The 13,370-nt window shown below is 38.7% G+C and overlaps 1 protein-coding gene across 1 annotated transcript; it reads left to right on the plus strand.

Moving 5' to 3' along the window:
• Window positions 1-8,421: 8,421 nt before the first annotated feature.
• LOC128651472 (structural maintenance of chromosomes protein 5-like) lies at window positions 8,422-11,596 on the plus strand. Its single transcript, XM_053704512.1, has 2 exons — window positions 8,422-8,480; window positions 11,252-11,596. The coding sequence occupies exons 1-2, from the start codon at window positions 8,478-8,480 to the stop codon at window positions 11,519-11,521; spliced, it is 273 nt and encodes a 90-aa protein (XP_053560487.1). The 5' UTR covers window positions 8,422-8,477; the 3' UTR covers window positions 11,522-11,596.
• Window positions 11,597-13,370: the final 1,774 nt, after the last annotated feature.

Below are 13,370 nucleotides of genomic sequence, written 5' to 3' on the forward strand. Positions count from 1 at the left end.
AGACTCACTGTACACAAGCATACTATAGACGCACTATGCACAAGCATACTATAGACGCACTATGCACAAGCATACTATAGACTCACTGTACACAAGCATACTATAGACTCACTGTACACAAGCATACTATAGACTCACTGTACACAATCACTACTATAGACTCACTGTACACAATCACTACTATAGACTCACTGTACACAAGCACTACTATAGACTCACTGTACACAAGCACTAATATAGACTCACTGTACACAAGCACTAATATAGACTCACTGTACACAAGCATACTATAGACTCACTGTACACAAGCATACTATAGACGCACTATGCACAAGCATACTATAGACTCACTGTACACAAGCACTACTATAGACGCACTATGCACAAGCATACTATAGACTCACTGTACACAAGCACTAATATAGACTCACTGTAAAAAAAAAACGACAGGGGTAATTGACTACGCCCGGAAAAGAAAACAAGCTCACTATAAAGGGACCGCCTAACAAAGGACCCAGCTAATTACGTCAGAAAAAGTGACAGAATAGGAGGGCCAAAGGCTAAAGTAATCTATCAGGGCTATACAAGAAACCTGCAACAGATAATGTTGCACTGGGCCACTTAAAGACAAAAGATACAAAAAATGGTGACCTATCTAACAAATAGATATTGGTAGCAGATATAAAAACAGATATTTAATTGTAGCAGATATAAAAAACAGAAATATTTATACAGTTTACTAAATCTGGCTAAGCATAAGCAGATACATTAGGACCTGTGATAAGTGTGTGCCACCTTAGGGTGCAAATGATGTGCCAGGTATAGTGAGTTACAAATAAATAACAGACATTGGCATATATACAATGTACAATAATACAGTCAAGTGGGTACCCAAGTGAATAAACGCCCCTCTTGGGGCAAAAAATTATGAATTGAAAAATGCAAAAATAGTGTACAAAAAGCATCTCTGAGGAGTGTTTTTAATAATCCCAGTGACAGTCTGTTCTTAGAACATATAAGTGAAAGGATCCTGAATATTGTCCTTTAGAATTTACTGAGATAATATCCTAAAAGGGTGTCCTTAATAGTGCTGCAACAGCCTTGGTGGTGCGGAACAGCTAGGTATAACAACCAATGGTCACGGGACCTGGATATGCTCAGCCTGTAACAGTAAAAACAAATGCAAAAACCATCTAACCAAGAGAGTAAAATAGGGAATTAACTCACCAGTGAAGAATACAAGCCTATATAACACATATTTATTTGTTAGGCCACTATCTATTTGTTAGATAGGCCACCATTTTTTGTATATTTTGTCTTGAAGTGGTCCACTGCAACATTATCTGTTGCAGGTTTCTTTTATAGCCCTGATAGATTACTTTAGCCTTTGGTGCTCCTATGCTATAGACTCACTGTACACGAGCATACTATAGACTCACTGTACACGAGCATACTATAGACTCACTGTACACGAGCATACTCAGGACCGTCTTTAACACAGGGCAAAAGGGGCAATTGCCCTGGGCCCAGTCTTTGTTGAGGGGCCCAAGAATCCTAAAAAAAAAAAAAAAATTTTTTTTTTTTTAAGTTCATGCCAGACTGCTGATGTCATGTGACATGGGACACACACACAGTCAGTCCTAATATTGTCACAGTCAAAAGTTCTCTGCTTATATTTATTTGTGAGAAACTGTGCCAGACCGTGCCAATGTCATGTGACATTCCAAGCTAGTGCCAGTGCATGTGCTGTTTTAGATGTGCACTGTGCAGCACTGGATGCTAAGCCCTAACTAGGCATCCAGTCAATCCAACTGCATCAGAAAAGGTTCTGCTGGGGTTACCACTGTTACCAGGTAACTGCTCTGGTGGTGGGGATTGTTTCTGGGTAGCGCTCACTATAGGCACATGCAGCAGAAAGCTGGAGTGGCAGGCACGTGAGGATTTGAGCATCTGTGCAGCTGCATACACCGCTCTCTTCAGTCTTGAGGCTGTGTGACTCATCTCACACTGTATCCATGCAGCCTTGGGCAGACAGCATCCAGTCTGCTGGTCCCCTTAGCCCTGCTCTTTCTGCTGTGGCTCTAAGATCAACTAACTGAAGTTTGTTAGGAAAACAGTGCTTTGTAGAAAGGTGTCAGTGGGAAGAATAAGTGTGTACACATGCCCCTCCCCCATGCAGCATTGTCTAGTGCAGGATGAGAGGGAACTTGTTCCTAGCAAAGTAGTGACATGCTGCTGTGGCTGATGTATAGTGTCATGCTGATACTTCACACATTAAGGTAAGGTTTATTTTTATAGTTTTTATTTCTCTCTGTTTAAGATTTTACAGCTTCCCATAGTAGTTCTACTGTTCCAGTCAGTAAACTTATATCTGTCTGCACCTCTATGTTTCCGCCTCAGTCTTTACCTTGCTTTGCTCCTGTTGGCTGCCCTAAATCTCTTTAACCAGCTAACCTCACACCAGAATCACATTCAAAAGCATATTAAATTAATCCAGAGTGGAGGAATTTATATATTTATTTACTTATTAGTACTGCTTAGGTCCAGTTTCACATATTGCAATTTTTTTTTAATGATTAGCCCAGCAGTGGATGATCCACTGCTGGGCTAATAATTAAAAAAAATATATAAAATAAATTGATTTAGCTGTTTTTTGGGATGTTGGGGTAGAGAGCGAAATTGCATGGGGGGGGGGGGGGCAAGAAAATGTTTGCCCAGGGTCCAGTCAGTATTAAAGACGGCCCGGAGCATACTATAGACTCACTGTACACGAGCATACTATAGACTCACTGTACACGACCATACTATAGACTCACTATACACGAGCATACTATAGACTCACTATACACAAGCATACTATAGACTCTATACACAAGCATACTATAGACTCACTATACACAAGCATACTATAGACTCACTGTACACAAGCATACTATAGACTCACTGTACACAAGCATACTATAGACTCACTGTACACAAGCATACTATAGACTCACTATACACAAGCATACTATAGACTCACTATACACAAGCATACTATAGACTCACTATACACAAGCATACTATAGACTCATTATACACAAGCACTTTAGACTCACTATACACAAGCATACTATAGACTCATTATACACAAGCACTTTAGACTCACTATACACAAGCATACTATAGACTCATTATACACAAGCATACTATAGACTCATTATACACAAGCATACTATAGACTCACTATACACAAGCATACTATAGACTCACTATACACAAGCATACTATAGACTCTACACAAGCATACTATAGACTCGCTATACACAAGCATACTATAGACTCGCTATACACAAGCATACTATAGACTCGCTATACACAAGCATACTATAGACTCACTATACACAAGCATACTATAGACTCATTATACACAAGCATACTATAGACTCACTATACACAAGCATACTATAGACTCACTATACACAAGCATACTATAGACTCTACACAAGCATACTATAGACTCGCTATACACAAGCATACTATAGACTCGCTATACACAAGCATACTATAGACTCGCTATACACAAGCATACTATAGACTCGCTATACACAAGCATACTATAGACTCATTATACACAAGCATACTATAGACTCATTATACACAAGCACTTTAGACTCACTATACACAAGCATACTATAGACTCTCTGTACACAAGCATACTATAGACTCGTACACAAGCACTTTAGACTCACTATACACAAGCATACTATAGACTCTGTACACAAGCATACTATAGACTCATTATACACAAGCACTTTAGACTCACTATACACAAGCATACTATAGACTCTCTGTACACAAGCATACTATAGACTATACACAAGCATACTGTAGACTCACTGTACACAAGCATACTATAGACTCGTACACAAGCACTTTAGACTCACTATACACAAGCATACTATAGACTCTGTACACAAGCATACTATAGACTATACACAAGCATACTATAGACTATACACAAGCATACTATAGACTCTCTATACACAAGCATACTATAGACTCGCTGTACACAAGCATACTATAGACTCACTGTACACAAGCATACTATAGACTCGCTATACACAAACATACTATAGACTATACACAAGCATACTATAGACTATACACAAGCATACTATAGACTATACACAAGCATACTATAGACTCTCTATACACAAGCATACTATAGACTCTCTGTACACAAGCATACTATAGACTCGCTGTACACAAGCATACTATAGACTCTCTATACACAAGCATACTATAGACTCGCTGTACACAAGCATACTATAGACTCGCTGTACACAAGCATACTATAGACTCGCTGTACACAAGCATACTATAGACTCGCTGTGCACAAGCATACTATAGACTCGCTATACACAAACATACTATAGACTCATTATACACAAGCACTTTAGACTCACTGTACACAAGCATACTATAGACTCACTGTACACAAGCATACTATAGACTCACTATACACAAGCATACTATAGACTCACTATACACAAGCATACTATAGACTCATTATACACAAGCATACTATAGACTGTACACAAGCATACTATAGACTCATTATACACAAACAAACTTAGCTATCAAACTATAAACGGACAAACCAATCACATGTTTATATGTAGAGAAATGCAAAAATAAAGTTACAGTATTGTTTGGTTTGTGGCCTTTATTGGGGAAAAGCTGCCTTACTGCTGCTATAGTCTGATGATTCAAATGGGGCTGATATTAATTGATATTAATGAGAGAGTAAACTGACGAGTCAGACAGAACATGCAGTTTTAAACAATTTTCCTATTTACTTCTATTAACTAATTTGCTTCATTCTCTTGGTATCATTTGGTGAAAAGCATACCTAGGTAGTCAAAGGAGCAGCAATTCACTTCTGTCAGCTAGCTGGTGATTGGTGGCTGCACTAATATGCCTCTTGTTATTGGCTCCTTCAAGAAATGATACCAAGACAATTAAGCAAATATCATAATAGATGTAAATTGGAAATTTCTTTAAAATTGGATTCTCTATCCAAATCGTGAAAGAAAAAAAAATGTTTTTTTTATCCCTTAAAGTGCTAGGAACATAATCTCAATAAACATGTAGAAGGGATTTTAACTTGGCAAAGAGAACATTCTAAACACGAGTTATATGATATCCTGGTCTTATCAATACAAGTGTAGCATAAAAACTAGTGAAACCATGCAAGGCACAACTCCATTACCTGGTAGCATAAAATTAGACACATTACAGTGATGCATTACTGGTCTTATCAATACAAGTGTAGCATAAAAACTAGTGAAACCATGCAAGGCACAACTCCATTACCTGCTAGCATACAATTAGACACATTACAGTGATGCATTACTGGTCTTATCAATACAAGTGTAGCATAAAAACTAGTGAAACCGTGCAAGGCACAACTCCATTACCTGCTAGCATACAATTAGACGCATTACTGGTCTTATCAATACAAGTGTAGCATAAAAACTAGTGAAACCGTGCAAGGCACAACTCCATTACCTGCTAGCATACAATTAGACGCATTACTGGTCTTATCAATACAAGTGTAGCATAAAAACTAGTGAAACCGTGCAAGGCACAACTCCATTACCTGCTAGCATACAATTAGACGCATTACTGGTCTTATCAATACAAGTGTAGAATAAAAAAATAGTGAAACCATGCAAGGCACAACGCCATTACCTGCTAGCATACAATTAGACACATTACAGTGATGCATTACTGGTCTTATCAATACAAGTGTAGCATAAAAACTAGTGAAACCATGCAAGGCACAACGCCATTACCTGCTAGCATACAATTAGACACATTACAGTGATGCATTACTGGTCTTATCAATACAAGTGTAGCATAAAAACTAGTGAAACCATGCAAGGCACAACTCCATTACCTGCTAGCATACAATTAGACACATTACAGTGATGCATTACTGGTCTTATCAATACAAGTGTAGCATAAAAACTAGTGAAACCATGCAAGGCACAACTCCATTACCTGCTAGCATAAAATTAGACACATTACAGTGATGCATTTTGGTTTTAACCGACACCTTTTTACAATAGACTTTTATTAACAAAAAATTATTCTGTCATCACTATATCAGCAGCATATGCACATATGCTGTTTATGCCTTATGCACAAACATTTAAACATGGCACCTTTTTAAAGACCAAGCCCTGTTGAATATTTCCCCCATTTATTTCATACAAGATGCCACAGTCTCTCTGAGCAGGGTGGTGTCTGATTGCTGGTGCGTGGGGTGCACATAGCATATGTCAATGAAACACTAATAGCTTCTAAATACATACAAAGAATAATGTGGTTTAGACAAAGGGCCAGGTGTACTATTGGCCGTGTGGACAGGGTTCTACACTTAAATCTGTATGTCCTCTATTTGTATGTACCAAAATTTACCGAGTGTGTACTGCCACCCCCTTCCCGCATGGCAGGGAAGGGCCTGTCAATCACCCCAAGCAAGCGTGCTCAGGGTGATTTCTCTCTGTCAACTCAGAGGTGACAGAGATTGTAAAAAGCAGCGGTTATCACACTACTTAATAAAAGGAGCCCTTAAAGCCTGAAGAACTCCAGGGTTGTCTTGTCCACTTGTCTTCTATTTAATGTGTAAATGTTAGCGGCTTCTATGGTCATTACAGAGAATTCACCACTTATAATCCCTATGCGTCATATTGATGAGGAAGCAAAATAACCTGCAGTCCCTGCTGCAGCTCTCCCAGCCCTTATAAATGTCCTGTTTTGCTGAGGACCACCTGACCATGCCCTGATTTGCTTACTACCTGCCCTGCTTCACTCTGTCCTTTCTGGAGGAATCTTTTAAGGTTTGAAGTTTAATAGGGAATGTTAGTGTAATAAAACATCATCATTCTGTACTAAAATGCCACTGAAATACCTATCTTATAACACCTTTCAGTTACTATAAGAGATGGGTCAATAAACAGCTGTATAAGCAAGCTGTATATGGGCAACATGTTTTGCAGTATGTGATTTAGCTCTGTCCCTATCCCTATACAGGACATGACCACTATGGGGCCAATGTCCTTTAGCAGTATGTGATCTAGCTCTGTCACTGTGAACAGGCTAATTCCCATCCCTATACAGGACATGACCACTAGGGGGCAAGATGTCCTTTAGCTGTATGGGATCTATCTTTGTCACTGTGAGCGGGCTAATTCCCATCCCTATACAGGACATGACCACTAGGGGGCAAGATGTCCTTTAGCTGTATGGGATCTATCTTTGTCACTGTGAACAGGCTAATTCCCATCCCTATACAGGACATGACCACTAGGGGGCAAGATGTCCTTTAGCTGTATGTGATCTAGCTCTGTCACTGTGAACAGGCTAATTCCCATCCCTATACAGGACATGACCACTAGGGGGCAAGATGTCCTTTAGCTGTATGGGATCTATCTTTGTCACTGTGAACAGGCTAATTCCCATCCCTATACTACAGGACATGACCACTAGGGGGCAAACATATCCTTTAGCAGTATGGGATCTATCTTTGTCACTGTGAACAGGCTAATTCCCATCCCTATACAGGACATGACCACTAGGGGGCAAGATGTCCTTTAGCTGTATGGGATCTATCTTTGTCACTGTGAGCGTGCTAATTTACCGTCCCTATACAGGACATGACCACTAGGGGGCAAGATGTCCTTTAGCAGTATGTGATCTAGCTCTGTCAATTTGAACAGGCTAATTCCCATCCCTATACAGGACATGACCACTAGGAGGCAAAAATATCCTTTAGCAGTATGGGATTTAGCTTTGTCACTGTGAGCAGGCTAATTCCCATCCCTATACAGGACATGACCACTAGGGGGCAAAATTTCCTTTAGCAGTATGGGATTTAGCTTTTTCACACTGAGTGAGCTAAATCCCATTCTCAGAAAGGACAATGTCCTTTAGAGGGATAGAATCTAGTCTCAACCTCGGCAAAATGTCTGCCGTGACGTCACTTGCATGGGACACGGATGAAAATCCCAAAAGAACTACAATACCCAATAGACACACAGCGTCACACAACAGAAGCAAACGTCAATCAAACTGGTGATTCCGCCTCTTTCTCCTACTGGACATTTGTTGCTAAGGACAACAGCTGTTCACACAAGGAACCATGCTGGAGTTGTAATTGCCTCTAATTTGCAAAGTAGTCTATCTGCAGAGTGGAGCTCCACTCTAGACAGGAAACATGTGACCTCCACTGCAATTTTTTTTTCTTTTCAATAAAACTTTAATGTATCAAACAACCAATATGCACAATCATTCAGAAAACTTTTTTTTTTTTTTAAATAAACTTTATGCACAATCATTCAGAAAACGTTTTTTTTTTTAAATAAACTTTAATGTATCAAACAACCAATAGACACAATTCTGAAAATGAAATTGCTTTCTTTTGGTTTATGGTGAGTGACATTTATAAGGTTAAAGTGATGGTAAATTGAGGGCAATGTGAAGGTAAAATCGTATTACTTAAGTCTCTATCACCAAAATCGCTAGTTTTTTTTAATTTAAAATTCAATTGTTTTTTTTTTAAATAATATTTTACTTACTGAGCGTTATCGCTCCTTGCTCCGCCCCCAGTATTACTTCCTGATCTGTGTATGAGTTGTAGTAGAGAGCGGAACAACCCGCTCTCTACGTCATTATATAAGGAATATTGTTCAACTATTCACTTTGCGCATGCGTTAATTGCTTAATACATGTTTTCAGACGATCAGTCTGAGATCTAACATGTAGCGCATGCGCATAGCTAACGAGGGGCATGTTAGTGTGTTTTACAGTCCCCGACTGGCCAGGATTCTGATTGCAAGTTGAAAACACGTGATTTTTAAAATCTATGGCGGCGATTGTACAGGTGGAGGAACGGAGCTGAAATGGAAGCATCTAAAAAGTAAATATTTACAAATACTGACAGTTTTCAGCGTTTTGGTGAATGAAAGTGCATTTTTTTTTTGTTATCTATACTATCGCATGTTGAAGTTTGCAATACTTTACCATCACTTTAAATAAGTTGATTCGTGTTCTATTAGGCAAAGTATAAGCAAATGTAATGATTATTCTAAGTTATAAATAGATCATCTCAGGAATAATTCTTTAGTTTTCATGTATTATCTACTGTTTTAAATGAACAATATTGAACTATTTAAAGCTCCACTCTACACAACAAAAATGTGACATCCACAACCTCCACTTTAAACAAGAAGAAGGTTTGCTGCTTTCTTTTTTTTTACCGTATTTAACCCCTTAGTGACCTGACTGTTGTACCAATTTTTAAGCGTTAGCGACCAAGGCTGTTTTTACATTGCTGCGGTGTTTGTGTCTGTAATTTCCCTCTTACTTAATTTTTTTTTTACCGTATTTAACCCCTTAGTGACCTGACTGTTGTACCAATTTTTAAGCGTTAGCGACCAAGGCTGTTTTTACATTGCTGCGGTGTTTGCGTTTAGCTGCAATTTTCCTCTTACTCCCTCTTACTCCTTTACTGTACCCACACATATTATATACCGTTTTTCTCGCCATAAGATTGACTTTCTACAGATACCATTATTTTCATCATATCATATAATTTTTACTAAATATTTTTATAAATTATGATTAAAAATATTAAAAACCACACTTTTTTTTTTACTTTTACCCCCAAAATCTGTTACGCATCTACAACCCCCGAGAAAACAACATGGCTAAACAGTTTCTTCATTTTGTCCTGAGTTTTGAAATACCCAATTTTCAAGTTTTACGATTAACCTTTTTCTCCTTCAGTGACCTTTTAAACCCAACTCTACCCCTAGATCTAACCCTCCCCCTAGATCTACCACTAAGCCTAGATCTAACCCTAACCCTACATAACTATTTATTTGTATTATTTTTACTATTTAATTTTTTTTCATCTGTTACAGCTGCGGTCCTTAAGGCGATAAAGGGATAGTAAATTCAAAATTTAACTTGCATGATTCAGATAGAACATGTCATTTTAAGACACTTATAAATTCACATCTATTTTTAAATGTGCTTTGTTCTCTTGTTATCCCTTGCTGAGAGAGAATACGCACATATTCAACACTAGTGGGAGCTAGCTGCTGATTTTTGCCTGCACACATTTGTCTTTTGCGATTGGATGACTATGGCTCCGTTCGGGCAGCGCTCCAAGCAAACTGGGACTCGCTTGTAGCGTTTTCCTCACATTTGCAAGTGAGATGCCTGGCGTTTTTTGAGTGCTCTGATGACGTAAGTCCCAGCGCTTCCATCGTGCTGGAAAAGCTGTCACTTTTCAGAGCAAGCTCAGACGCTTGGCAACATGGCAGCCTCCACACACGTTTTGCTGTGGAGGCTGCCTTGTTTTTATAAGCAGCAGAGGAGGGACAGGTGAGGCGGATAAGTCTGACAGCAGCATTTAGTACAGGGCAAATTGGAGATAGGTTAAGTAACCTATCTCCAATTTGCCCTGTACTAAATGCTGCTGTCATGCTTATCCGGTGTTATGCTGAGAATTGTTTCCCCAGTGTCTCTGGTTTCCCCTGCCTCTCGGCAAATATCGGAACTCTGACCCACCTCCATTCAGCTGCTCTCAGCTTAGCACCCGTACTATTATTAGCTTAATGTGGCAGGATAAGCTACAGGGGCTGAGCTGAGAACAGCTGAATGAAGGTGGGTCAGAGTTCCAATGTTTGCCGAGAGGCAGGGGAAACAACGGTGTTGTGTAAACAGCTTAAATAAAAATAATCCTCCACTAATAAAGAGAGACACAATTTAAACATTTTTACAGTCAGCTACAAGGGAGCTTATTTAAAAACGTTCGCATGCGCAAAGTCCATTATTATGCAGCAGATCCCTTTGCGCATGCGATCGTTTTCTCTAAGCTCCCTTGCTTGTGACGTCACCTAGCGCCACGTCATCGCTGGAAGTGAAGCGCCTCCACTAGCTCCTGAGCGCTGCCCGAACGTGGCCTATATGTGTTCATCTTGCTGCCAGTAGTGCAATGTTGTTCCTTCAGCAAAGGATAACAAGAGAACGAAGCAGATTTTATAATGGAAGTAAATTGGAAACTGCATGTTCTTTCTGATTTATAAAAGTTTGTTTTTGACTTGAGTGTCCCTTAAATGATTTTTTATTTATTATGAAAATAACAGTTTTGATTCTGACTATGACTAAGTTTCCTCCCATGTGCTTGACACAGGAGCCAGCAATCATTAAAGATCTACACATTGCTATACAATGGGTTGTCAAGAATGAGGCACTGTTCTGTGGGCGCATAACCATGCCAAGTTATGGGTCAATGAATGAAGATGACCGCCAGAAGGCCATAGATAACGTGATGCAAAGAGAAGAACCAGAAGCAAGGGAGCCATTCCTCTTTGTATTTCAGCACAGAGAAGATATGGAGTTGTTTTTGCAGGCATGTCTTGACCAACAGGGCCTCCAAGTTAATGCCATGTTCAACAAATGACTGATGGACAAGGGGTGGTGATGTGTTTCTGTTTAAATTATTGATAATAATAAAAAAATAAGATAATTAACACCATTTCTGAGTCAGTGCTTTAATAACACACTACCACAAGTATGAAGGTACAAGATAATTATAGTTAACAGTATATATATATATATATATATATATATATAGCAGTAGCCTATTGTTGCTTCTGCTTTCATAGTATAAGGTTAGGGTTATAAGTTCAAATGGTTTCTGACCTTGATTGAACACGATTCTCCAGAGCTCCAGGGAACAGCAAGAAAGCACACAAGCACAGAGAGTGTTTCTCACTAGTTCCGTTTACTGTAAGTATACACAGCAGTTATATAGCAGTCTCGCATCATGAGGCTACAGGAAATGCAGTTAGAGGAGTAACATAAAATGTCCATATATGTCTATCTAAGAAACATGTTAAAGGAAGTTGTGGGTGTTGTTTGCTGTATTACAGACAATCATATGAGTTTCAAAATGCCCTCATGTGTCGGTTACAAGTCACCCACTAACATAATATACCCATCAACACACAGAGAGACAACCACATAAAACACACAAAGACATAGACACACACACACCCTCACTGAGACATCCAGAGAAAACAGAGAGACATACACTCTCAGAGAGACACCCACAGAAACTGCACATACATACACACACCCTCACAGAGACAACCAAAGAAAACACACAGACATACTCACACACCCTCAGAGAGACATCCACAGAAAACGCAGACATACATACATACACACACCCACCCTCAAAGAGACATCCACATAAAAAAAAAAATCATACACATCCACCCTCACAGAGGCATCAAGAGGAAATACACAAAGACATACATACACACACCCTCACAGGGACACAAATAGAAAAAGCACAGACATACGCACACACCCTCACAGACATACACAGAAAATGCACAGACATATACACCCACTCTCACAGAGAGACCAACAAAAACAACAACAACAAAACAGTGTGTGACATGCATGATAAAAAAAATTGCAGAAATTAAGAGATCACTTTTTAAACAATCAGATTTGCAAATGTGCAAACAAAAATTAAACTCTATGAATTCAAAATTGTAGATTAATGTTATCGGTAGATGGCTAGATGAAGAAAAGTACTTTTAAAAGGTTGAAATATGTTTGTGTTTTGTCCCCCAAACAAGAGCAACACTTCAATTATGGTGTAAACATGTTCCCATCTGTCAGCTGTACTTATGGATTTTGAAAATGCTGTTCTCTATATGGTCTTGGTGGAACCATAAGCCGTGGCACTAGGTCTCATACCATTAGATAAGGTTAAATGCATGATTTAGGCTCGTTTGTATGTATTTCAAAATTAAGTCAGCTGTAGTGTAAACTGAACAGTGTTAAGTTAACCTGTATCATTTGAAACACTGAGAAATCTTAGTTTGAAAGTTTAACTTTTTATGCATATGTAAAAATCATAGATAAAATGCCTCCTTGCATCTGTAAAGTCCTTGCATAAAGGGGCAGTAAACTGAAATGTAGTTAAAATGTATATATTACTAAAAAAAAAATATCTTTCAAAAGGGCAACTACCATTTGTGTATTAAGGAGGAAACCTTTATGCATGGCTTTAAATATAGAATTTCTACAGCATTGTCAAATAATCATAAATACACTGCTGCAGATTGCTAAAAAAATAAATAATGTTTTTTATGGACCCCTGTCCCCACCATACTACTACCACACTGAAGTTACAATCCAAAATTCCACAAATAAATAAAAAAAAATTACTATGTAAGTCCTACCTCCTCTGCAAATGAAAGTGCTCTGCCATCTGACTCAGACACACACTG

This window comes from Bombina bombina, chromosome 3 (assembly GCF_027579735.1).
Source record: "Bombina bombina isolate aBomBom1 chromosome 3, aBomBom1.pri, whole genome shotgun sequence".
In the NCBI taxonomy this organism is placed as follows: Eukaryota; Metazoa; Chordata; class Amphibia; order Anura; family Bombinatoridae; genus Bombina; species Bombina bombina.